The following is a 27,428-nucleotide window of genomic DNA, read 5'->3' on the forward strand; positions in this document are numbered from 1 at the left end:
GTATACGTAATTGCAGCACAATACAATTTTGATTTGATTTGTTTTGACTTTTTTGACTGCCCGCCCGAATCGTGAAATCAGGACAAATGTCGAACCCAATCTGATTATAACATTTGCAAGAAGCATTTCACTCTTTCGACTGCGATTGGTATTGTAATCGTGATCGTGATCGTAATCGTAATCGTGTTGATAGTACATTAATTTGTTGCTGGTTTCTGCATTGTTTGCGTTGGTTTTCTTTTCTTTTGATTCAATTAATTTCCTTTGTATATATTGCGGTTTACTTTATACGATTATGTATAGAGTATATATATATGTTTATATATTGACTTTAACTTTAAAAGTTACAACTTAGATACGTTAAGAATAGCAATAATAATGATAATAATAATTTGCATTAATAATACGCAATCAAATAATAACATTTTCGCTATTATTGCAACATTTTCAATTTTCTCAATTTTCTCAATTTACTCAATTTTGTTTTTCAACTTTTATCGTTTTTTTATTAGTTTCCCCCGATCTTTTTCGTATGTATATACGATGTATTTTTTTTTTTGCGTATTTTTTACTTTTTGTTGATTTCTCATTACTTAAAAGTGTGTGGCTGCCACAACAGCGTTGTTGTCATCATCCGCGCCTCCTCCAATTTTCGCTGTGTGTGCAGCCGCAGTCACGCCCCCTTGGCCCGCCGCCATGCCGCCATGCCGCCATGCCGCCATGCCGCCTTGCCGCCATGCCGCCATGATGCCACTCTCCCGTTTAATTTGCATTTTAAACGATTTTTGCTGCACACGTTGCATCTTTCGGGGGCACGACACTGCGCTGCTGCTGATGCTGCTGCTGCAGTTGTTCTTGTTGTAAGTAGTGTGGTTGTTAAATTAAAATTAATTCTTTTTTGTTTGCATACGCTCATAGTTTTTTCTCATCTTTCTTTCATTTTGTTTTTTTTTGGTATATATATATATGTTCATATACATATATATATATATAAATCTATATACATATATATGTGGGTGTGGGTGTGGGTGTGGGTGTACGGGGTTCTGGGCTTTTCTCCATACGCATATGTATATACGTTAATTAATTAATTAATTATAATATGTGTGAGTGTGAGTGTGTTTGGTTTATTGTTTGTTGCTCTTGCAGTTGCAGTTGCTGTTGCTGTTGTCGTTACGGATTTTTGTTTCGCTTTGCAATGTGGAAATACACGTGTAATATGTATTTTATTTGATTTATATATATGTATATATACGGGGATACATATATACATATCTGTGGTATATATGTATATATATATAATTTTAAATTATTTTTCTTGTTGCTGTTGTTGTTATTGTTGCTGCAGCATTACAGATACATTTACTCCTGCGTTCATCTCTTCGTGGTGTGTATCTGTATCTCTGGATGCTCATATCTGTGTGTGTCTGACATTGTTGCTAAAGTTGCAGTTGCTTGTGTTGCTCTTGTTGCTCTTGTTGTTGTTGTTGTTGTAGCTGTTGGTGTTGCTGCTGCTGCTGTCATTGCGGTTGTCGGCGCCACCTTTTAATGGTATCCATTTGTAAATGCCGCAGGAATTAGTGGTCCCTGTAAATAAACGTTTCGTGGAGAACAAAACAAGCAAACACCAAAAATTATTCAAATAAAATGCAATTTCTATGTATCTGCACATCTACGCACACACACACATACATGTATGTATATATACGATTAAATATATGTATATTAAATAGGTATATAGAAAGTAAACATTTATAGGTAGGTAGGAGGTATACATACAATACATATATGTATTTATATAGAAATAGTAAAAGTGAAAAGTTATTGGAAGTAGACAAAAATACTCGATTGTTCAACAAATAAACACTAGAGAGAGAAACGAACTCGGGAACGGAGAAACTAATCCCAAAAGGCCGATAGCAGAGGTTTGATAACAGACCATCCATCCATCCATCCATCCATCCATACTTTCCGTCAATGGACACGGCGGACACACAAGCCAACTCTTTTGTAGCAAAAGAACAGACCGAATGAACAGAAGGACTAATTCTGGCAGTCTGGTAATTGCAAGAAATGAAACTCCACAAATGGATCGGCCCATCAGGGGGAAGCCCTTTCATTTGTGAATGCCGAATCATGAAAGATTGAAACGGAATCAGAAATATCCATTAGGTATCTGTTAATCTGCATGCGACGCATGAGTATCTTTTTTCTCCCTTTGTCAGAGATGGCTTTTATCAAACCTCGCCGTCAGTCATGGATAATTGATATGGTTTTGGATATAATTTGGGTTCTTTTTGTTTTGTTTGGGTTTGCATCGACGCAAGGACGGATGTGGATTGGAGGTTCGGAAACATTGAAGTACTGAAATATTCATATACTATAATACATATACATATATGGTGTACAGAATTTAAATAAATCAAAAGAGTTTAATTGAAAACGGCCTAGAAAACTGTGCTTTTGACGTGCATACATATTTTTTTACGTTCATTTATTGTTTGTTTTATTAACATTATTTTTTGTTTGTTTTTTTTTGTTTTTTTTTTTTAGCTCAAAACGAAATATATTTTTGATTCGACTATTTGGTTGAAGTTTAAAGAAATTTGGATTGTTAATAATTGAAATTGTTTAGTTGAAAAAAAAAAAAACAGAAGAGAACACGCTGTATTTTGTTGGTGTGCCTACCTTGTGCAACTGCGTTTGTTTTATACTCTTATTTCTTTTGTTTTGCGTTTGCGTTTGCTCTTACTTTTGCTTTTGCTTTGCTTTCGTTTATTATTATTATTATTTTTTGTTGTTTTTGGTTTTTTGTTTTTGGTTGCATATATATATATATATGTATATATATATTCTCGATTTAAATATATAATTGTTTGCTTTACTTTTGCTTTTCTTTTCTTTTCTTTTGTTTTGTTTTGTTTTGCATTTATATTTTTGGGTTTTCAGTCTTTTTATATATTAGCCATCGCAAAGTTCAACGAATAAATCTGTACGAAATGAAAGAGAAATACAATACAATATATAGAAGGATAACGCATTTGTTGTTTAACTCTACATCGGTATTGGTGGTCTCTCTTTATCGCTATGGTGTGGCAAAGGGACGGATGTGTGTGTGTGTGTGTGTGTGTGTGTGAGAGAGTGTGTGTGTTTGAGTGTGTTTAATTTTGAAAACAAAACAAAATCGTTGAACGGAACAATAAACGATGGGTAACTTGAATTTGGGTATTTCTCTTCGCGCCCTGACTTCTCCCGAGTGGTAGGCACAAAGGCACATGGCACTATGGCACTATGGCACTATGGCACTATGGCACTATGGCACTATGGCTAATCGGAAGCCCAAAGGATGCTCAGGCTTCGGGCTTGAGACTTGCAGATTCTAGATGGGGGGGGGGGTTCATGGCCTGCACTTACCGGGCTGTAGTTTAACGGGGCTCGGCTGACGGCGATGGGGAAGCCGGATGGCTGCGGACTGGTGGCCTGCACGTAGCCCACATTGTCGGCCCCGGCCGAGCTGTACATGTCAATGGTTGGTCCGGGCGAGTTGGTGGATGGGAACCCCTGCCTGTTGGCCGAGCCAGCGGCTGCGGCATGCGGCGATGCCGACGGCCCAAAGCTATGGGCGGCCGCGGCAGCCGCCTGATAGTTGTTCATCACTGTGGAGAAAGAGAGGAGGTGGACGGTGAGGAGCTGTTGAGCGATTGGTGGCGCCACCCACTTTTCATAGATGGGTACTTACCTGACAACGCCTGGGTCAGCAGCGGTGTATTGTTGTTGGGTGTCAGCTGCCCATTGGTTAGATCAACTGTAAGTGGCAGAAGGGGAGACGCGACATTAGTGGGGAGTGCACACGGGAGGGGACGGGGGGCGCACAGCTAGTTAAGTAAGAGTTAGGGGGCATTCCTAGGCAGTGCCTAAGACAAGAGTATATATACGAAAGTAATCTACAGGTCACGCAGTAGGAAGGAGTACGAGTATACAAGTATGGAGTGAGAGAGAGAGAGTACGAGTACGAGTACGAGTACGAGTAAGAGTACGAGAGTATACGATTCTTATAAGTACATATATGTTGATTAAGCGGATACATAGTTCTGTGGCGGGTAGCATTGGTGTGTGGTGTGGTGTGGTGCCAAGGAAGTAAGCAATCAAAAGCGAAAGTAAAGAAGCACTAACTAGTCCCAGAACAACTACAATGCCAAAACACAAACAAAAGAGCGAAAGATACATACAGAAATACAGATACAGGTATAAGGGGGGGGTGGGTGTGGGAGTGGGAGTGGGAGAATAATATAACGCTAACTGGAACGCAGGTTATGAAAACACAAGCTGCTCGGTTATTAAACGAGCATTGCATTGGCGTTGGTCAGCGGTGGGCAGAGTGGTGGGGCCATGGGGGCGTGGGGGCAGGTGGCTGCTCTGGCTGTCTCTATGATGACAAAACAAAGCCCAAAGCCAGAATAAACCAAACCAAACCAAGCCAAACGAAACCGAACCAATCCTAGCCCATCAAAACCCATCAAAACCCATCCGAACCCGTCCAAACCCATCCAAACCATCCAAACCCATCCAAACCCATCCAAACCCGTTCAAATCGAGCCAAACTCAGTGAGTACGCTTGGTTTGGCCCGTGATGTGCACTTTCCTTTGGGCGCTTCTCCTCTGTTGTTAACGCTTTTTCCTTTTCCCCTGGATATGGCCATGGCTATAGCTATTACTGTTGTTCCCTTGTTATGGCCACAGCTGCTGCAGCAAGTAAAAATACGCCAGCGCCAATATTGAAATGACAACAGAATGCGAATGCGAATGTGGCTGTGGATGTGGATGTGAATGGGGCATGTGCATGTGGATGTGGTTGTGGATGCGACTGTGAATGTGAATCTGAATCCGAATCTGAATGAAGGACGAATGGGGCTTGGTCTAGTTCTGGACTACCTTTTTTTCGGGGTAGCCTGGTGGTCCTGGTCCTGTTAGTATAGTCCCTGACAAGACTCTGACACATCAGCCCCAATGACATGGCCCTGCCGGGCAGCCCACCATTCAGACGGGGTGAGGGGGGCATACATACGAGTATGAATGAGGGAAAGCGAAAAAAGATTGGATAACGGGTAACGGGTAACGGGTAACGGGTCAGGGGTTTGGGGTTTGGGGGGATGGCGGATGGGGAAGCGACGATGTTGCATTTCCTGCGGAAACACAAAAATTGATGTAACGTAACGTGACGTAACGTAACGATGCATGGCCGTGACTGTCGTCATTTGCCCCGCCACTCCACCATCCGCCATCCCTCCATCCCCACTCGGCTGCCCTTCCCCCCGCTTATCCCCTATTCCTGTTGTGCGTTTTATGGCGCCAATCAACTTTGGCTTACGTTTAGTTTACGTTTTTGCGGAATATCCGAGCGCCATGTTGTTTTCATTAGAGTCTGGCAATGCCACAAAGAAGCGGCAGCGGCAGCGGCAGCGGCAGCAGCAGCGGAAGGGAGAAGCAGAACAGCATGAATACCCCGTTAGAGCAACAGCAGTTGCAGCAACAGTAACCGTAACCGTTTCTTTTCTAAATAAATAACTTATTTAGTACGGGAAAGCTTTTTTTCGGTTTGTATGGCATCGAATGAAATGCGTTTCCGCTGCTGGAATCCTGACAATTGTCAGTCTTGTGGTGTTGTAAAACGTGGCGGAAAAACAACTGTTCTGTTCTGCTGCCAGCTGGTGACCTGGCAACCCTTTTTTCCCCAGGATACACGCTTCAATTGGGACATTTGAACAAACAAAATTGGTTAGAGGAAGACATTTACATTTACATTTACATTTACATGATCAGCGGGCGAATGCTACACGGTTCTCTGATATAATTCAGCTGAATGTTACATTAAGGTTACAATACATTGTACATATGATTTCTACAATTCTGTATGGTTATACGAGTATACGATATAGTATAAAGTATGTATAGTATGGTATAGTGTGTATATGTTTGATTAATCAGTTACAATTCGTTATATGTTTGTTGTACTACTTCTAATGACTGGGTTACAATTCTGGGGGGACGGACAGACAGATTTCATTAGTCTGTGGCTCTAGTCGTATTAGTCGTTTGTGTTGTGTTCTGTGTTCTGTGTTGTGTGTGGTGTGTGATCTGTGAAATGTTCCATTAACTGGGGCTAAAGATAAGGTTTCGCAAAACGAAGAACACTACACATAAATATGTATATAGTAGGTACGTATGTATGTTTTCCATGTTGGAGCTACGACTGCCGCCAATCGATGATGGGGGACAGTTTACAATTTGTCTCGATTAGGTTTTATTAGGCTCTTTGCTAAACTTTTGCTATCAACTAACGGTTTACATATAAAGTTAATAATCATAAGATGCGAGAACGTCTGTCGGAACGGTTATAGGTTCGATATATATACTACACGAGTATGATATATAGAGAGATACATAAGTATATAAAAAGAGTATAATGCTGGTACGATTATGCATTGGAATTATAAGACGACCATTAGCTGACCTTGTGGAGTGTGTTCGGAGTGTTGTTCGGAATCGGAATCGGGTTCGAGTTCGACTTCGACATCGACATCGACTTGGACATCGAGTTCGAGTTGACGTTGATGTTGCTTTGGTGTTGATGTTGCAAGTTGTGCTGCTTGCCTGCTTGCTGCCCGTAGCTGCTGCGGATGTTGTCGTTGCCAAGTTGCTGTCAATTCTAAAGCGCATACGCCCCGTTGGCCACTTTGTCACTCTCTCTCTCTCCATCTCTCTCTGTCGCTGTCGCTGTCTCTGTCGCTCTGGGCCATGTCGAAACCATTCAAGAAATTTGCCTTGCTAATAATACCGGAGCTGCAGCCTCTGACAAGAGCCAGCGAACGACTAGAGACCGACCAGAGACCGACTAGAGACAAAGGCGAATCCAAATGCCCTACGGCCCGGAAAGGATAGACTTTGCTTTGGGTTTTTGGTTTCGGCTTTTGTATCCGCATTTATTTGATTTTATTTTCACTTTATTTATCTTAGTTTTTGTGCATTTATTTAGTTAATAACTTTTCGGCTTGGTTTTCCATTTCGTAAGCAATTTCAATACTGCGTTTGGCAAATGGTTTTTTTTTCTTTTTCTTTTTCGTTTTTTTCTTGTTCTCGTTTGAAGCGTTTTCTTATAAATCACAGTATATACGTGTAAAATACATATAGGTATGCGTGTGTGTGTGTGAGTGTGGGTATTAGTGTGTGTGTGTGTGTGAGTGCTATATAGGTGTGTAAATATATATATGTATAACTCGAAAGCGCCTTATAATAGTTGCAAGAAGCACCAACGAAGCAGTGGCCACACCAACCATCTGATTGCGGCAGCTAGAATGTGGCAGCCATGTGGCCATGTGGCCATGTGGCAAGTGGCGATAATTGCATTCAATTAACTAAGTAACAGCTTATCAATTTATCAATTTATAGATAGATATATATTGATCATTCGTCAAGGTATGCCATAACTAGGTTCGAACGTCGAATGGGTTTGTTTTCATGTTGCATGTTGCATGTGTAGAATGTAGGAGAGGACCATTGAAAAATTGCATTTTTCATCAACTTAAAGAGAGAGATTTGTTGTTGTTTTTCGTTTTGATTTTTGGTTGTTGTTGTTGTCTTTGATTTTTGTGTTTCTTTCGCTTTGTTGCTCTTCGAAAATGGATGGACATTAATATTGTATTTATCGTCAAGTATTGTACAAATCAAATCGTACAAAATGAATACTCGAATGCTTAATTTGTAAACCCTCGTATATTAAATATGTGTATATATAAATAGTCATGTATATATTGTAGGTATATAGTATATATATATATATATATATATAGTAATGTCTATGTATTTTATAAAGAAATGTCCAAAAATTCGCTCATTTTTTGCTGTGTTTAAAGAATTCTTTCTTTTTCTTTTTTTCTTTTGACTTTTTTTTTGGATTTTTGTTGTTTTTTTTTTGAGATTTTAGCGATGCACCGATGAAGGAAGGAATTTTTATAGTTGATTTTCTTACAGGCTCTCAATTCGTACAATATGTGGGCCAAATGCGGTATTTTTTTCTTGCCAACAGTATGAAACGGAATAATACAACAACGGATAATGGATAAATGGATAAATGGACAAATCGACAAATCTACTAATTAATGAACTTTTGCTATGCTAAAAATCTCTGCACACGTTTGCTAATTATCTCTAAAAAAAAAGCACACACATGGGGACCACCAATATACACATACACATATGAAAATACATATATGCATAGACCAACAACAGAAACAGGAACAGAATCGGAAGCTGAAACAGCAGCAGCAGCCGCAGCTAAAACTGAAAAACAGTACAGGAAAATGGGTATGGAAATGGGTGAATGAAAGGCAAAAACAAAAACACAGACAAACAAAAGGGCAAAGCGCAAAAAAAAAAAAAAAAACAGAGTAAATATCATACATAATATGCAGCAAATTAATTAAAGGATAATAATGGCACTACATGTCTGACAGGCCTGCTAAAATTTGTCGTTATCTAAATGTTATTCCATGTGCATTTTATTCGAAATTCGAAATTCCAAATTGTTGCTGCTGCTGTTGTGTTGTGTTGTGCTGTTGTTGTTGTTCCAATTGTGGGAAGCAGCAACTAATTTATGCATAGTACATACAGGGAGGACTACAAATGAAATTTGCATTTAAATGCTACGGTAAAATAGTTTTATAAATATTAAATGTGTGTGTTCGTGTGGGTGTAGAATCGGTATACGATCCGAGTACGAATACAAATGGGGGCCAGGACCAGGACCAGGACCAGGACCAGGGCCAGAACCTGGGCCAGAACCAGGGCCAGAACCAGGGCCAGAACCAGGGCCAGAACCAGGGCCAGGGCCAGGCCAAAGGGTACAAATGGCAGAGATTCATGTGTGTGTGTGTGAGTACAGTTTGTATACGTTTTTATATTGTAGATATAGTAGGTAGATACTGCTAGGGTTCTCTAGTGTCTCTATAGAGCGATATATAGTATAGTATTGTATAGTACGTATATATGGTTATGCTTGTCGCTTATCGCTTATCGCTTAGCGCTTATGTGATTATGTTCGCCTAGATCTAAGCCTAAACGGTTCTACACGGTTATAGTACGGTACGTTCAATCATTGCATTCACGGCTATGGAACTGCTCTAGGGCTAGAGACTAGAGACTAGAGACTAGAGGCTAGAGATTAGAGATTAGTATGGGTGCTAGCTGCTGATACAATAGCCCTCTAAGTGGGGCATACATATGGTATGCATGTTTGTATGTAAGTGATACGTGGATAACTCTAGTCACTACTTAGGGGTTCCAGCTAATACTGACTCGGTAATAGTTCGATATAGGGGGGGTAAGTGGAACGAGAGGCTATATGTTGTCAGCTATAGGTGTGTGTGTGTGTGTGTGTGTGTCAGCTATATGCAGACCGCAGATCTAAGTGTGTGTGTGTGTGTGGATTACATGGATTCGAAGGCACATATTCAATGCAGTTCTCTTCGAATCTCTGGGGTTAGTTGTCATTCGTTCGCTTCTATCGAGTTTAAGGCTCGTTTCTTCGTGTTCTGGATGCGGTTATTGCTGTTGTAGTTTTAGTTTTAGTTTTGGTTTCAGTTTTAGTTTCAGTTTCAGTTTCAGTTGTTACTCGTACCATTACCGTTGATATGGGGCTAAGCTATGGCTGTTTGTGGCACTTGTGGCACTTGCTGTTGCTGTTGCAGTTGCAGTTGCTGTTGCAGTTGTGGTTGTTATTGATTGCTGTACCTACTTGTCACTTGTACAAATGATTTATTTGGATAGCGTGTCGTTGTCGTGGAGACCGAGGAGGAAGAGACAAAAATGGCAATGAGAATAGAAATGTTTATCAAAAACTTTGCAGGGCCTTGTTCTCTGGCTATCTCTGTTCTGTGTCACGACTGCCTCTCATTGTCAGACTTTTTCGATTCGATTCGTTTCGATTCGGTTTCGGCCCGGCTCGGCTCGGCTCGGCTCGGCTCGGCTCGGCTCTGTGCACACTTAGAAATTTATGTTGCCCAGAAACTGTGATTTGATGGCCGCCGAGCGGGCTGTCAGCGCCGTGGCAAGTGGCAGGGCCAGCGCCTGTTGATGATATCCCGACTGGGGCGGGCCGTGTGTGGCGGCAGCCGCCGAAGAACCACCGACAGCAGAGGCACCGCCCGGGGCGGCTCTGCTGCGGCCCGGTGTCGCGCTACATGCGGCACCGTAACTCCTACCGATGCCGCAAATGGTCAAGCCTACAAAATCATACGAGATACAAGATAGATAGATAGAGATAGAGATTGAGAGAGAGAGAGAGAGAGAAAGAGAAAGAGAGAGAGAGAGAGAGACACACGCTAGAGCTGCAAAACTATCGATAACAAGGATCGGGGGCTACCACATACGCTTCGAATCAGAACTGGATTTGGAATTGGAAACCTAATCTAAAAACAAAACAAATGAAAATGGAGAGAATTGAGGTGCTGATTGCAAGCAATCGACAGTCTATCGATAGCTGAATCGATTGTTGTACAGCTCTAACACACGCAATGGATCGATGGGGCAATCGGGCGATGGGGCAATGGGGCGATGGGTGGGGTTAGATCTGGTCGGGGTTAAGGTTATATATCAGCTAGAAGCCCTAGTAGCCAGTGTTCTGTAGTAGCTCTCTGTGTGATCGTGTGATCGTGTGATCGTGTGATTGATGCAAATGATAAACGCAAGGCCAAGCACAGGAGATTTGCGCGCAGGAATCGATTCTAAAGGGGTTCTATTATCATATGGAAATGGCAAATATCTGATTCAATATATATGAGACTGTGTAGCACTGTGTTTGTCTGTGTTTGCCTGTGTATTTGTGTGCGTGTGTATCGATAGTTTCCGATACTTTATATCTGTGCATTGATATGACGAACGGTTTGGGCTTTAGAAAAAAACGTGATTTCATTTATTGATCGTGATCATGAGTAATACTCGATAAATAGTCATTTCAGCTCTGGTTGGTCGGGAAACAGATATCAGAGCCCAGATCCCAGGTCCCAGTTCCCAGCTACCAGCTCCCAGCTACCAGCTCCCAGATCGAACACATCACAGATCTCGGATCCCTAGGACGAGCCGTTGGTGGGGGCAACCATGTAATCACCAATCAGTATGCGATTCTCCGGCATTACGCCCATTACACCGGCTGCAAAGCAAATATACAAAATTAAGAGTAAGGAAACAGAACACACAAAAACTAAAGAAAGTAACAGAAATGTTTGATTGACTGACTGGCTGAGTGGCTGACTGATTGTGGATGATGGAACATAAACACGAACGAACGAACGAACGAACGAAGGAACGAACGAATCGAACACAAGCATCGAGGGCAAACAAATCATTATAATCCGTGCTGGAGGCGAGTTAGTAATGCTAATGATTATTACACGACTTTCGTCATATCAAGTAACACAAACTGTTCGAATTGGGGACTGTGGCATGGGGCATGGGGCATGGGGCATGGGGCATGGTCGGGCGGGGTGTTGAGGTTGTTGAGCAGTTAGTACTCGTTTTAGTCACAAAAGTTTCTTCACCTTTCGCTACACATCACACTCTCACTCACATACAAATGAATAAAAGACGGGGGGCCCGAGGCGAGTGTACCTACAAATGTGTTTGTGTGTCGTGTGTGTGTGTGGGTGCGAGTGTGTGCGAGTGGGTGACTGTGTGCCTTTGTGGGGTGTACGCACAAATACGAGAGTATGGGTGAACGGGACTTACCAGTTGGATAGGGGAGTCCGAAGGAGGGATAGCCCGAATATCCGCGACCAGCGGCATAGGCAGCATAAGCAGCTGCCGGAAAGCCTGCGAATGAAGCAATATACGATCGGATAAGATACAGCTATAGATACAGAAATAGAAATAGATATAGTTACCTTCGGGCAATGTCCCCAGACCCCACATGATGTTATCTAAAAAGGTGGCATGAAAAACAAGAGAGAGCACATAAACAGATAATTACTAACATTCAGATCAATTAGGGATCAATTAGATCTAAGATATTAGAAACGAAAGAGAGTACCGAGATTATATCAGATATAGGACTAATTGATATAGATTATATGAAAGACTGCTTTACTATTATGTAGATTAGAGCGTATTCGGTTAGTGGTTAGTGTTTCGATTCGTGTGTACTTAGAGATCTAGAAATGTTGTGTTTAATATGGCAACTAAGGAACACCGTCGTCGAGTCGATCGATTGTTCCACTATATACTAGGTGTATGTGTGTGTTTGTGTGTGTGTGTGTGTTGAGTTCTAAGAGTTCTAGAGTACCCTCCCTCCCGATTTGTGGTTGGTTCTCTTTCGCAATAACAGCCTTGATCTGAGCTATTTATACATATATAGTAGTATGTAGAGTTAGAGTTAAGTATAGAGTTACATTTGATCGATATGACACACAAAGCTAAACACTTATTCGATATGTAATCTAAGACATTTAATGCTATTCTATGAGTATAAATTTCAATATTTTCGCTAATAGTTCTCTGCTTAAGATACGTACGAGTACGAGTACGAGTAGATATATGTTTGTATGTGTATATATGTATATATATATCTATATACCCGATGCGGGGGCAATTCTAAGGCCTGCGACAGTGCATTTCTACGAAAATGCCACATGCCACCAGGCCATTGCCCCGCACAAACGGCTAAGGATAAGTGGAATCGAATCAAATCAAATCAATAGAATCATAACTATAATCACACACAAAATAACTAAATATATGGGCTAGAGAAATACTACAACTCAAGAAGGGGGTGGCGGGGGTGGGGGAGAGAGAATTGAAAAAGGTTGACATCTATTAGGAGGGATATTTGTAAAAATTTGTATAAATTTAGCTTCGGGCCTCCGCTTTTCTCCAAAAACTTCACTTCTTCGACATCGACTTCGACTTCGACTTTGACTTTGTTCCTCCTTTCCTTTCCTTTTCTTTCCTTTCCTTTCCTTTCATCTCCTGTCCTCTTCTCTCATTCGTTCATCTTTGGCATCAGTGCGTTGACGGATGGCTGGTTTCCGTTTCCGGTTTGTTTGCTTGTTTGTTGGTTTGTTAGTTTGTTTTGTGGCAACTTAGGCTAAGATTACAATGGATATAACGTCAAGTACGTCGAGTACAAGCTAGAGTCTGAACTTGAGCGCTTAATGCGCTTATCGTAATGCAATATATATATATATATGTATGTATATGTATATGTAGTACGAGTATGTAGTAGTATGTGGTATATGTATGCGCTTCGAATGTATAGTATGTATGTATGTATTTACGAGTATAAGTGGGTATATGTATGCATAATAAATAGCTAGTCTCATGTTTAGTCAAATATTAATGGCTATATGCAAGACAAGTACAGTACCCACACACATATGCCATGTGTGGAGTGGAAGAGTGCAGGACGTAGGAGTCAAAGTACAACGAGAGATGTACGGGATGCACGGGAAGTTGGCCAGGCTGGAAGTTGCCTGTTATTTCGATTACGTCGGCCCTCGACTGTCGGAGCTGTAATTTGGCAAACGGGCGGCAGGACACAAGGAGGTCGGTCCTGTAATTGGGCATCCATTATCCATGATCCATTTTACCAAATTACACTCTGACAGCCGCTCTAAATGGGCATTCCAACATTCCCACATTCCATCATTCGATCATTTTTCAAACACAATACATGGGATATGCGTGTAGATACATATTTATATCTAATACTTTCTTGATACTTGCTCCTTTCGCTGTGTGTGAGCTGCTTCGACTTCGACTTCGACTTCGACTTCAACTTAATCGCTAATTGGTTACATTCGCTAAGATTCAATTCGATTCAATCCGATTTGATTAAATTAAGTGTTCATTTTTGTTGTTGCTTTTTGCCACTAGAGAGAGATACACTTTTGAAGAGCTATTGATATGAGAGATACGATACGATAATGTTCGATATACAAGAAAATCCAGTTCAAACATAAATGAGGCGCCGATTGCAACATAGTCCATCTTTTCGTTTCGTTTCGATTCGATTTCGGTTCGTTTTGGGGTCAATTTTACATTCATGTGGGGACGGGGAAGGGGGGGCTCTTAAGTGTCTAAGACATATGTTACATGATCGCCCTCTAAGGTCTAAGGTTGCTTCAAGATTGCCCCAAGTTGCTAGGTCATCTCGCAGCAATCACGCACATCTAAGCAGGCCCCTCTAGGACCTGCACTTAGCCTAGTATCTTAAGCTAGTTCGAGTAACTTCAGTTCTCTTAGGTTCTATCGAAAAAAACAACGTGTAGAATGCGCGCTAGTTAGTTAGTTAGTTAATTAGTTAGTTAATTGGTTCGTTAATCAAACGCCGCTTAGACAGAAACAAAACATACGATTATGGTACAGTAAGTACATGGCTAAGAGATTGTACACGTAATCCTAGGCCTAGGCTTAAGGGCGCTGCATACGAGCGCCTTTTATCATTTTTGGACATTGAGACGGAATGAGAGTCATATACGAGTATGTACTATGTTTATATACGAGTAGAAATATATGTGTGTACAAGTGTGTGTCCGTGTGTGTGTGTCTGTGAGAGTGTGCGTGTGTGGGTGTCTGTGGGTGTGTGTGGGTGCCATGAAAAGCAGAGAAATCCGACTGGAATCAGATCTGAAATCGTCTAGTGGATTGCCACGTCTCACTGCTGCCTGGGCGGTCACATGCCTGGCAGCTGGTAGAGGGAGGCGGCCGCAGCCGCCGCGGAGTTGGCGCCCGACATCTCCAGGCCGCCCGGCATCGCCAGCAGCTCGCTGAGCGGATAGTGGGCCGCTGCCAGGGCCGCGTTCTGACGCAGCTGCGCCTGCTGGGCCACGGCGGCGGCGGCTGCCGCTGCGGGGGTGTTGGCGGCCGCCGTCAGGGCGCTGAGCGTGGCGCCGGGCGCTCCTCTGAGGCCGCTGCTCACGGCGGCGGCGGCCAGCAGCCGCTTGTAGCCCATCACGGCAGCGGCGTCCGCGTAAAGGGAGTTGGCCAGAGCGGCGTTGCTCTGGCTGGCATTGGCTGCCGCTGCGTACTGCAGCAGAGAGGGGCCGCCCGTGGGGGCAGCGCCCGAAAGGGGCATCAGCGAGGGAGTGGCCCCTGCAGCAGCGGCCACCGCTTGAGCGAGGCTCTGCTGCTGCTGCTGCTGTTGTTGCTGCTGCTGCTGCTGGTGGGCGGCGACGGCAACAGCCTGTTGCTGCTGCTGCTGCACCGCCTGCTGCTGCTGCTGCTGCTGGCTTACAGCCGCTGCTGCTAGGGCGGCCGCTGAAAGGTGGGCGGGCAGCGGATAGGGGGAGTATCGCAGCGAGGCGGCGGCTGCCGCGGCCCCCAGGAGCTGGTGGTGGGGGTGGTGGGCGTGTTGGTGGGTGTGGGTGTGTGTGTGTTGTGGTGCCTGTGAGTGTTGCTGTTGTTGTTGTTGTTGTTGTTGCTGCTGGTGGTGGTGGTGGTGGTGCTGCTGCTGCTGCTGATGCTGCTGCTGCAGCACGGAGGCGGCAGCGGCTAAACTACTTGGCAGCAGGCCAGCAGCGGACGTGGCCGCCGCCGCCGCTGCCGCCGCCTGATTGGCGTGGCTGCCCCAGACTACCAACTCACCGTAAGCAGAGCGGCCGGCCGCACGGGTCTTGGCCAGGTTGGCCGGCAGCATCACTTCCTTTGGCTGCGCCTTCTTGCACTCGACCTGGAGAGAGACAAGCAACAAAAAGGAGAAGGAGATTGGGGAGTGGGGTGTGGAGAGTGGGGAGTGGGGGGGGTTAGTATCTGGGATTCATGGCGCTACGCTCGACTTACCATTTTGTTGTTTATCTCATGGAAATGAATTTCGCAAACTTTGTCTACCACATCTTCGCTTTGAAATGTAACGAAGCCAAAACCTGCAAAGAGAGGAAAGGAGAGAGAGCAAACAGATAAAAGAAGAACAGCGGAACAGCGAGACGAAAGGGGGGGTAGAGAGGGTGGTAGAGGGGTAGCAGAACGAGAGAGTGCAGAGTGGGCAAAAAAGTTTAAGGGCTGCAAAAATTGAACGAAATATGCTTTTGTGTGCGAGCGGCTAAATAATTTACTCAAGTGTCGAGACTCCGAGACACAGGCTGATGGCGCGCCCTCTGGCACTCTGGCCCCCATTCCTCACTCCTCCCCTTGTCCTTAGTCTGTCCTCAGGCTGACCTCAATATGCATCCCCTGCAGGGACTCAAGTGGCGGCTGGGCGAGTAATTCAAACACTGGACGCTCGCTCTGCTCCGGGTTTACATAATAAACTTTGCCAGCGGACAAAACTCAGTACTGAAGGAGGGAAGACTCCATCCCTGCCCATTCCCAGGCCCATACAAATGCCCAGACCCACACCCGGCTCCCCCCCCCCCCCCCCCTCGCTCTTGGGTCGTGGAGAGCCTAATAACTTTTTCCTAATGGCTGGCTGGTTGGCTGGCTGGCTGCCTGCCGTCCTAGCTGTTCTGGCAGTTCAGCTATTTTTGATATCCTCAAATTAGAGGCTGACGGAGAACTTAAATTCCTGGAATCCCAAGTCATTCCTGGGCTCTGTGGCAGGCAGCAGGGAGCAGGCAGCAGGGTCCCGAATTGGCAAAGGATTTATTGTAGCTTAATTGCATTTCTTCTGTTTGTTAAACTTACAAAATAGTATTCTCCCCTCGAGTGCAGGCAGCAGCAGCAGCAGCAGCAGAGCCGAAACTTTTTATCGGATCGTGGAATATGATATTATCTCCAGTATCCTTCTGCCTCTCCCATTGGGTCCTGCCCCTCCGCTAATCGCACCCTGAGGTTTTCCACTGCAAAGGCGTTCCACCAATTTGGCCTTATCGGGGGTTTTCAATTAGCGCAATTGTCTGAGATTTCACATGGTCCTTCGACCAAAGGACTCCACTCCGCTCCACTCCAGGACTCACTCTCTCCCTGTCCCTGTCCCTGTCCCTGTCGCTCTCTGTGCAATTAGCAAGGCCAAGTGCAGACACCTGATGCCCCGAAAACCCGTATGCCGCTGCCTGCCCCATGGCCCCTGCACCCTGCCGCCTGCCCCCTGCTCTGTGTACGTTTGTTTGCCTTTGGTATGCGGGCGTACAGGCGGACAGGGCGTGGCGTGGGCGTAACTGGCAAATTAGTTGAAACAAGTAACAGTAAACACGCAGGCTTATTAGCGACATGTGCCTGGAATGAGGAGAACGGCAACGGCAACGCCAACAGCAACAGCAGCAGAAGCAGCAGCAGCAGAAGCTCCACTTGCCACTTGCCATTTGCCGCTTGCTGCATGGTCCTCTGCCCCGAAGCCTTCAGCTCCGAGCTTCTCGCTTGAGACAACGTGCGGGCAGGCTGCTTCCTGCTTGTCTCTATCCTTGCCTTGGAGTGTGTTTGTATTTGTTTTAATTATATAAAATTAGCGCACGTTGCAAGTTGCACGTAAAGCTGCCACTTAGGTTTCTGCTGCTGCTGGTGCTGCCTCTTGTGCCTGGGCCTTCTGCTACTTTTTCGCCTTGGGCCACTCATAAATCAGCCGTAGAGCAAATGAAGCCAGCAATTTTTTGGTGTCCTGCCTCTACCTCTGTCTCTGGACCCCTACCAGCCCCTACCAGCCCCTACCAGCCCCCTGCCAGCCCCACACGTAACTCAATCAAAAATGTATCCGCTGGATACAAATGCGCCCTGGCAGCTTGAGGAATGCCCGGTCCGTTTGCCTCGTTTTCTGCGGCTGCCTTTTGGCCCTCAGCTCAGAGCTCGTGTTTGAGCCTGGTTCTGGGTTCTGGGTTCTGGGTTCGGGGTTCGGGGTTCTCGGATCTGGGATCTGGGGGCTCGGTCTGCGGCCAAGTCGCCATTTTTACCTGTCGAAAATTTCCCGCAGGACGACGATGGCAATGGCGATGGCGATGGCGATGGCGATGGCGATAGGAGCTGACGATGGTCTTGGCAACTGCAAAAATTGCACACTCATGCATGTTATTGCCAAGAAGCGGACATAGATATATGTTCCAGGCATAAGCTCTCGCTCTGGCTATGCCTCTGCTGTAGGATTGGGAGCAGGCGGCAGAGGGCAGAGGGCAGGGGCAGGGGCAGGGGCTGGGGACAGGCAGCACGGAGGAGCATTGCGCCAGCTGCTGTTATGACTGCGCTGCGCCGGCTTGCCAAAAAGAAAAATTACAAAATTTTCAATTTTAATATTAGTGGCGGCTGGCGGCTGGCGACGCCAACTGCCAGGTCTCCTTCTCGTGCTCCAACCCCCACCCCCACCCCCACCCCCACCCACTCCAACTCTCTGTTCCCTCCTTGTGTATCTATCCGCTCCACCTTTTCCATTTTTTCTTTTTTTGGGAGGGAGGAAGGCTGCTTAGGCGCACGTTGGGCATGTCCTTGGCTTGCCAAATGAAATTCATAGCATAGTTCTGGGCGCTGCTCAGCCGCTTGTGGACCCTGCTCTGTACAGTACAGACAGGCTAAGGGCAACATGTGCGGCAGCTGAGAGTCACAACCACATCTCAATCCACGAAACTCTGTCTTCGATCGAAGATCGAGAATCCAAGCCATGCCACAAATATCGATCTTACTTCTGAAAGGACTATTGTTAGGGGGTTCCTTTCCATCCTATATTCTCAGACTCTTAGGAGAGTAGCTCTCTCTCTCTTAGGGCGTCTCCACTGTACGTGGAATTGCCCTCGTTGCCGCTGTTTCTGTTATTGTTGCCATTGCTGTTAGGGCCTGCTGCCTATATTGTTTTATGGCATATTCATATATTGTTTTCTATATTTTTTTCCAGTCCATTCCCATTCCTCATCCATAAAACGGTTCGCTTGTGTGTAGTTTTTGGGCCAACTGCTTGTGTCTCTTGTTTTTTGCCACTGCCCCAGCCCCGGTCCCGGCCCCGGTCCCGGCCCGGGCCACTGCCACTGCCACTAGCACTGCCCTTGCTGCAATTTTCAGTGACCAGGCTTATGTGTGTTCGAATGTCTGTCGCTTTGTCTATTTGTCTGTCTGTCCGTCCGTCTGTCTGTCCCTCTGTGTGCCTGTCGCTGTGCTGCACACATGATTTATGAATGAGTAACAAACTTGCTGCCGTGTAGCCGGAGCAACCGGAGCAACCAGCGACGTCTTTTCCACTTTTCCTTCACGTTCTTTTTTCCGGCTGCCCCTCCGTTGGCTTCTTTATTATAGTCGATGCCTTGTTTGTGTGTGCCGCCACCACGCTGGCAATTGCCACGTATACGGGGCAGCCAGCCCGCTCTCGGATCGATAAAATGCAATTACAGGCATATCGCAAGTGCCAGTAGGCAGGAGGGCGGCGGAGGGCGGCGGAGGGAGGCGTATGGAGGCGGGGGCAGGCTGTAGATGGGACAGGAGCAGAAGCGGAGACGGAGACGGAGATTGGGCGATTGGTAGATGGGGCAGCCGGTAGTCCGACGACTCATGGCAATAAGGTCGTACATCGTCCAACTGTACAAAAAGTCGCCATCGCCGTCGCTATCGTTGTCGTTGCCGTTGCCGTTGTCCTCGTCCTCGTCCTGGTCGTGGCAATGAAGGCTTCTGCTACAACTAATACCCTTTGATTAACGACACACATTTTCTATTGACTTGAGGAGGGGGGCGCCTCTTCCTCTTCCCCTTCCCATGCCTCTTGAACCAGGACGGACGGACGGAGGGACGGACGGTGGCCTGTGAAGTTGGGCAGTTGGCTGCCCCTGCCCCTGCCTCTGCCCCTGGCCCTGGCCCCCAAACACTGCCTGCATATTTCATACCCTGTACTCCGATCGATGCACGCAATTGTAATTTGCAAAGCTGACATGGCCTGGCCCTCGTCTCCGTTCGGGCCAAATGAGTAGCTCAGCCAATGGGTCGTGTCAATAGCTAAACGGCCGGCCAATGCATTTTTAATTGGCAAATCAGAAAAGTAAGCCACACACACACACACACACACACTCACAGCCGTGAAAGTCGTACGGGTATACCTGAGTGGAAATTCGTGGAAATATCGTTCCACGTTCACGTCGTGGCCGCAAAAATTTCTCATTATTTTTCCTTGTTATAGCCAGGGCTGGAGTGGGCCAGCCAGTGGGCGCCTCGTACCACCCCCACCTCCCACCCGAGTCTCTAAATCTTTAATGTGATGTCCGGGCCGTGTGTCCTTCACATTATTTTAAAATGCTTCATATTCGTTTTTATTGGCCGCCTTCTGTTACTGCCCCATCCAGGCGATTCCTTTCATTTCGCTGCTCTCTCTCTCTCTCTTTTTCAAGCCTTCTTTTTTATGTATGTACATATGACTGCATCATCATGCAGTTTCAGCGCACTCCAGCGTCCAATTAAGCGAAATGTTCTGTGGGCACTGCTCTCCCGCCGCCTCCCGCCGCCTCCCGCCATTCCGCTCCCTCGTTCCGCTCGTTCTCTGGCGCTTATCTGCGATGCGGCGCACAGAAGTGTGCTACAATTTTTTATGGGCCGCGCACAAGCAAAAATCATGTTTTCTTATTCCCGTGTGCGTAATTTGAAGGGCGCAAAAGTTAACAATGTCCGGGGGTTGCTACCAGCCAACTATTGATGTATGCTGTTCCATGTATCTGTATCTGTGGCTGTATCTGTGTCTGCGGCTGTGCCTGTGCCTGTATCTGTGAGTGTTCCTGTATCTGTACAGTGTGTGTGTGTGTGGCTGAGTGAGCTAATTACTTTCCACCAGATAGATAGAGGCAGGGGAGGGGAGAGAGGTAGAGAGACACTGCACTCGGACTGTGGTCTGCCGCCTCCCTGCGAATCGAGGTTTGTGCAAAATTGGGCACATCAATCTTAATGCCCCGTGTCTCAGGTTGTACTCTGACCCTACACCCTCCCACCCTGGCCACCCCATATGCGCCTGTTCCTGGATTCTGGCCCTACTGCCCCTCGCACTGCCCCTCCTGCCCCTCCTGCCACACAACCACTCACAACGGACATGTCAATGGGAGTCAATGGGACCTGGTCGCAATGCGAAATTCGGGGCGTCATTTAAAACTTTAATAAGCAAAATTGACAACGACACAAGGCATCGGACTGTGCACAGGACATGGACACATCCAGTCCGGGGCCACCGGGGGTGGCTGGGTGGTTGGCTGGACATCAGGTGGACACACGGTGGACAGGGATCTGGACTGCTGCTGCCGGACAAACGCAACGGTCAACGGTGGCGCAGTCGTGCGCTACAAGTTCGTGTAGCGGATGTACACTGGAGATTTAAGCCTTCTGCCGCTTCTGCTGGTGCTGCTGCTGCCGCTGCTGCTGCTGCCTCACCTGACCTCGCCGTCTCCGGAACGATGCTGCCCCCATCCTCTTATGGCCCTTATATCCGGTTGCATTGGCAGGTAATCTTTTCGGCTGCCTCTACATCCTGTTGCCTGGCCATTTTAATGCCTTAACAGGGCCCAGGACGCTCAGAGCCGTTGGCGAACGTTAAGGTTTTAAAACCTGAATTTAGCAATTTCGCCCGCCCCGAAACCCAATGGAAACCCCTTCATAAGTATCTTTTCCACCGCACACATAAAACGACTCTCGTATGATACATTGACATTGTCCGTGTGTCTGTCTGTGTGTGTGTGTGTGTGTGTGTGTGCTCTCTCTCTCGCACTTCCGGCTACCGGACTGCGAGCTGCGGACTGCGGACTACGGACTACGGACTACGGAGTAGTCGGACCGGAAACCGGGGCTAGCAAATGGGGGCATTCTCTGGGCATTGTGGGCATTGGCAGTCCGCTAATGCGCGCATCGATAACTCACCTCTGTGCCGATTGGTCTGCTTATCGAACATCAGCATGGCGTCCTCGATCTGCAATGAGTGAAAAGATGGAGAGAGAGAGAGCGTTTCGTTAGCTTAAAAGTTGCAATTGTTCATTGGGTGTTTTTCTTCATAGTTTCTTAGTTTTTCTTGGCTGCACAGTTTGCGAGGCAGCAACTCAATTAATGGCCTGAATAAATGCTCGCAGCGGCAGACAAAAACTGCTGCTAATTGCAAAGTGAGTGCGCACAATGATGGCCCATAGAACGGGCTCCGTCCACATACATTCCGCCCCAGCCGCCCCAGCCGCCCATTCAACACAATCCACCAAACCATTGGCTCCGCACACAGAGCGGCAGCGGGAGCGGGAGCGGTAGCAGAGCGGCAGTGCGAGTGCGAGAGCGAGAGCGAGAGCGAGAGAAGGCGAAAAAGTTTTAGCCATTATGGCGCACAAGAACTTATAATGATAGTTGACTGTCAAACCAGGCAACTAACTAACGAACCAACTAACTGAACTCAACTGAAATGAACTGAACTGAACTGAACTGACTTTCGAGCCGGTCGAGGTCCGAGCTCCGAGCTCCGAGGGCCGGCTCATTACTGGGGAATCAGGGAATGATGAACTGACCGAATGACAGCGTGACAGAGAGACGGGGCGACGGGGGAGACAGGGGAGACCCCTTTCGGTTGTCATTTGATGTTTTAATTGATGGCCTAAATGAATGCATGAATTGTGGTGCTGCTGCTGCTGCTGCTGCATTTCTGTCTGCAAATTGGGTATCAAATTCTGATTGCCAATCTCCCAGTCTATCATAGAATTTGATTTCGGAATCAATTTAGTTGCCACTTTGATGATGGTTATTCGTATCAATTCTGGGGAAAGTATTTAAATCTGCTTTGCAATTAAGCACAGCAGCAGCAGCAGCCTCTGCCACTGCCTCTGCCACTGCCTCTGCCCTTGGAGCTGTGGCAAATCCTCGATAATCTTTTGACAAACGAAGCCTTTTGATTGGCTTCTCAAACAAGACAGTTTTCACCTCAGTTTTCTTTATCATTGGATTTGTGTGCTGTCTGCCATTCAATATTATAATGCGACAAGTTTTTCATCTTCATCTTCATCTTTGTCTTCATCTTTGCCTTCATCTTTGTCTTCTGTGTGTCTCTGTGAAAGGCGCTCCCTTTTCGTCGCCTCCTCCTCCTTCTGTATCCTTTCTGCTAATTGCACATTTCTTGGCAAAGTTTCGCTGCGGCCTTTAATGAGCTCCACGACCCGACCAGAGACTGCAGCTGGATGGAGCTGATGTCGAAGCTGAATCTGACGCTGATGCTAACGCTGACACCGAACCGTTCAGCAAGACCCAGCCCCCTCCCCTCCCCTCCCCTCCCCTCCCCCTGAGCCCCTTGTCCTGGCCTGTCCTGGCCTGTCCTGGCCTGTCCTGCCATTTCTGCCTGCTTATGGGCCATTGATTAAGTTTAATCAATGCGCTTACGGCAACTCTTCCAACGCAACTCCTGTGCACAGTAATTAAAATGCAGCCACGACAGCGACGGCGACGGCGACGGCAGCTGCGGCCTTATAAAAATTAATTAAGCTTGCGATGCAGTTTCCCCTCTGCCCCCCGCTGCCCCTCTGCCTCCCCCACTGGTTGTTGTTCGCGCCTCGCGCGCCCTGCAATTCGCAGCTCTTCAAGTGCAGCCGTCGATGCAACCAACTACAACATTGTTTTTCAATTAACAATCAACAACAATGCCACAACAATACAAGCGAACAGAGCCGAATCGAGCGGAACGCAACGCAACGCAACGGAACGGCGAAGGTTGCACGCGCCAAATGACACAAAAATTGCCAGCTCAGGTGCCGGAAGGAAGAGGCAGGAGGAGCAGCAGGAGGAGCAGCAGCAAGTAGGTGCCACAAGCGGTGGCAACTACAATTGCAATTGTTGTTGTTAATTAAGCGGAGGCACAACTGCAAAAGCGTCCGAAACACAGCTCATTGCGGCGACGGCCTGTTGTTAATGTCCGCCCCATCGATGGGCCACGCCCCGCATGCCACCATCCATTGGGCTGTCATAATTACACAGCCCCTCTCGCCGCGACACGACAGGGATCGACTCGGTTCGGATCGGTTGCTGCTGCTGCTGCTGCTGCTGGCTCATTATGTTGTTGTTGCCCCCCCCTGCCCCCCTTGCCACATTCTGTTGCCTCTCCCATCGGGCAACCGCAAACTTTAATTCTATTAGCAAACGTTAAATGTACACCACGAATGTGGGTGGGTGCAGAGTGGGCGCCGAGTGGGGCCCATAGGAGACTGAGGGGCGTGACAACTGCTGCCACTGCCAGTGCCACTGCCACTGCCACTGGCACGGCTGCTTCTGTTTCTGCTGCTGCCACTAACAAGCAGGCGCACGCGGCGGTAATTTTATTTAAATCTGAATTCATTAATTCGTCATAATCCCCAATCATTTTGGCCGCCTGGCCCCCGCCCGCCAGACCGCTGCTGCCGCTGCTGTCGTCGGAGGAGAACTTCAAAAAGCCATCAACGACAGACGCTGCTGCCACAGCACCCCCTTGCCCCCCGTCCCCCGCCAGCCCCGAATGCCAGGCCATTCATTTGGCTCATTTTGTGTACAAAAATGCTGCGCTCAGTGGAAACGGCGACGCTTCATTATCGTAATCGCTATATAAAACAGCGGGCAGACTCCGCAGACTACAATGTCAGACAGTCGCACGTACGTGGTGTGTGTGTGTGTGTGTGCGTGTGTATATGTATGTATTTTATGCGTTTTGTGGCACATTATGTGCCTAGAGATGAGAGGCGACTCCTGCCTTCTGTGGCTGACATTAATGAATGTTGCCGACAAAAGAGTGCTGCGGGTGATTTTTATTTCTCTGTGCGCCCCGCCCCGCCCCGTACCGCCCACCCCGCCGTTTGCCACGCCAAAATTAAAGGCAAACCCTGGCCCAAAAAAAAGGAGGCCCAAAACGAGCCATCGATAAGGAAGTTGGTCAAAGAGGAAGATGGATGGAAGCAGAAGGAAACAGAAGGAACACCAGAATGAAATAAAGGGGTTGGCTCTGGCGCTCTGGCGCTCTGGCGGTGTCTGCAAGTCTGATTTTGATGTAAAGCGAAAGGGTTTTTCTCGACCATTTCCCCGGTTAGCCTCGATTTCCCAGGTTTCTCTCTGTTTTGCCCTGCCTTTCCCCTGTTTCCGAGTTTTGTGGCAGCTCTGATTCGCTGATTTTCCTCCTGTTAAGTGAAACGTTTTTAATGAGGCATTTTCATGATTCCCTGACTTTTCAGCTATTTTTCTGGCTCTCCTGTTCGCCCAAAAGGTACTGCCCGGAGTTCTTTATTAAACGAAAGGGTTCTTTGGGGGTCTCCGCAGTTAAACGGCTTTAAACTAAACAACTTGCTGGACGAATGGAAATACAATTATGAATCGCATGGATTGTCTTTTGGCTTTCGATGAGAATTTGCTGCTTTCTGTATTCCAGGAATACTGTAGTCTCGTTAAATCGTCGGCCGTCCCCTGCCACTGGCCACTGGCACTCCCCATCCATCCCTTGTGCATTCCCTCGCCCCCCACGCCCTGTATCCTGGCCATTCCCACGCCTTTGGTTCTGTTTCAAAGTCCCCAAAGTTCTAACTGGATAATTTGCAGTAATTCATCTTGCTGGCGGTTTTCTCAGTTCTCTGCTCGACGCTTTTTTCTGCCCCTCCCTCCCCCGTGGGCTTTCCTCCCCCGCCACCGACCGCTTTTGTATGCCTGCTTGATTGCGACAATTTATACGGCGTCAGGCTTGTCAGGATTTGGTTTTTGGTTGCTTCTCTGCGCCATGACGTGGCTGCGGTTGCTTGTAAAATTGAAAAAAGGAATAAGTGGCAGCAGGCAGCAGGCAGCAGTGGCAGCAGTTGGAGCAGCTCTTCAAAAATAGTACCACATAGACCGATAGAGATGGATATGGAGAGAGAGAGAGAGAGAGAGAGAGAGAGGAATTTAAAGCTGCAAAAGTGAATAGTCATACATCTAATGATAGCTCTGCTCCTCCTTCCTGCTCCTGCTCCTCCTCCTGCTCCTCCCTCCTCCCTCCTGGCCGTTTGAAGAACCAAACCGAAAAAGCACTCGACTGGCTCCCAGCACTTACTTATTTTTCGTTTGTGCAAAAAGAGCGACGAGAGCAAAGTGATGGGAAAAAAGTAAACTTTTGCTAGCTGCCACTGCCGCTGCCGCTGCCGCTGCTGCTGGACGTGTGCGATTCTCGTCTGTGGAGCAGCGGGGGGCGGACTGGGGGCACGGTCTCCGGCTCGGCCTCTAGCTGAAGCACGGGCTCGTGTCTGGCTCTGTGACTGAGATCACGGCGGCGGGGGTGGTACCATCTTTCAAAAAACTTTGGCCAGGCGACAGCAAAAAAACAGAACTGGCAGAGGCACTGGCAGCGGCAGAGAGTTCTTATATACCACATCCTCTACCCGTATGTATCTGTGTCTACCAGTGTGCGTGTGTGTGTGTGTTTGTGCCATGTAAGCACATGACTGCGTGCGGTTGAAATATAGATAAACTTTTTTAAGCTCGTATTTATTACATATTTGGCTGTAAGTAGAATTTAAGTTGCTTTTTGCTTCGTGAACAGACACCGAGCGACGACAGACACACACACACACTGCGTATGAGTAATGTCCAAGGAAGCACTCCCCACCCCCCACCCCCTGTGGCTGCCACTCCGCCCAATTCCCCAGTTCTCTCTCTCTCATGTGGCATGCGATCTGCTGTTTGTGGTAAATTTGCAATCAAAAACGCATCAATTGATGCCATCAGAGAAAAGGAGAGCGAAAAAGAGAAAGAAAGAGAGAGAGAGAGAGAGCTAGAAGGACACAGCATTAATGAGGCACACTCGTGCATGTCGCAGGCCCAGGATATATGTACTATATATTTCAATTAAAAAAGGATTCCATTTATAATCCGCAACTTGATTTGTTATGCCAAGGCACAACAGCAGCGTCAGGGGCAGCGGCAGGGGCAGGGGCAGGGGCAGGGGCAGCGGCAGCCGCAGGAAGCTGGAGGAAAACCGAGAGACCAAAACCTTGCCATTAGCTGCACGAATGGAACGCAAGTATGAATATTAAATATCCTTCTATGCTGAGTGGAACCAGAGCCCAGTGCCAGAGCCACAGCCACAGCCAGAGAGCAATTAGGAGGAAGAGACAGAGACAGAGAGACAGAGACAGAGACAGAGCGAGAGCGAGAGAGAGGACAGGGAATGGCAAATGGCGAATGATGAAAAACGCTTTTGCATAGCTGATGCCAGCGATGGCTTAGTAGATCAACTATTAATGGAAAAAACCAAATCAAATCAAAGCAAAGCAAATGAAGGCACGCACTAAGAGAGATAGAGTTACGCACACGCACACACACACACACACACACACACACACACACACACACTGGCACTAAGGTGACCCATGGAAAAGGTCATGGACTACAAAATACAAAAGAGTTGGAATTTGCATAAATTTCCTTTGTGAGAAAAGCCCTGGAAAAGATAGACAGACGGACGGACCGACCGACCGCCTTTTAATTTGATTGGATTCAAATCTCTGAGTCTCTGAGTCTCTGAGACTCTGGTTGCACGCACATTTTATGGACAAAATCGAATA

At 47.0% G+C, this 27,428-nt stretch overlaps 1 protein-coding gene across 3 annotated transcripts in view; it reads right to left on the reverse strand.

The window, feature by feature from the left end:
* Positions 1–1,479: 1,479 nt before the first annotated feature.
* LOC6603686 (RNA-binding protein Musashi homolog Rbp6) overlaps positions 1,480–27,428 on the reverse strand; it is a 191,880-nt gene continuing 165,931 nt past the window's right edge. Inside the window, exons 7-14 of one of the 3 annotated variants that reach the window (XM_026992355.1) lie at positions 21,775–21,823; positions 15,826–15,908; positions 15,631–15,715; positions 11,934–11,969; positions 11,779–11,862; positions 3,740–3,805; positions 3,415–3,656; positions 1,480–1,587 (exon numbers count right to left, since the gene is read on the reverse strand). In XM_026992355.1, coding sequence (XP_026848156.1) covers positions 1,546–1,587; positions 3,415–3,656; positions 3,740–3,805; positions 11,779–11,862; positions 11,934–11,969; positions 15,631–15,715; positions 15,826–15,908; positions 21,775–21,823 — 687 coding nt within the window. In that variant the 3' untranslated portion in view covers positions 1,480–1,545. Of the gene's footprint in view, positions 1,588–2,954; positions 2,991–3,414; positions 3,657–3,739; positions 3,806–11,778; positions 11,863–11,933; positions 11,970–14,719; positions 15,716–15,825; positions 15,909–21,774; positions 21,824–27,428 lie in introns of those variants that run through there. The other 2 variants (XM_026992356.1, XM_026992354.1) reach the window with 2 other exon arrangements.

This window comes from Drosophila persimilis, unplaced genomic scaffold (assembly GCF_003286085.1).
Source record: "Drosophila persimilis strain 14011-0111.01,24,50 unplaced genomic scaffold, DperRS2 tig00000732-arrow-arrow-pilon, whole genome shotgun sequence".
NCBI classification, from domain to species: domain Eukaryota; kingdom Metazoa; phylum Arthropoda; class Insecta; order Diptera; family Drosophilidae; genus Drosophila; species Drosophila persimilis.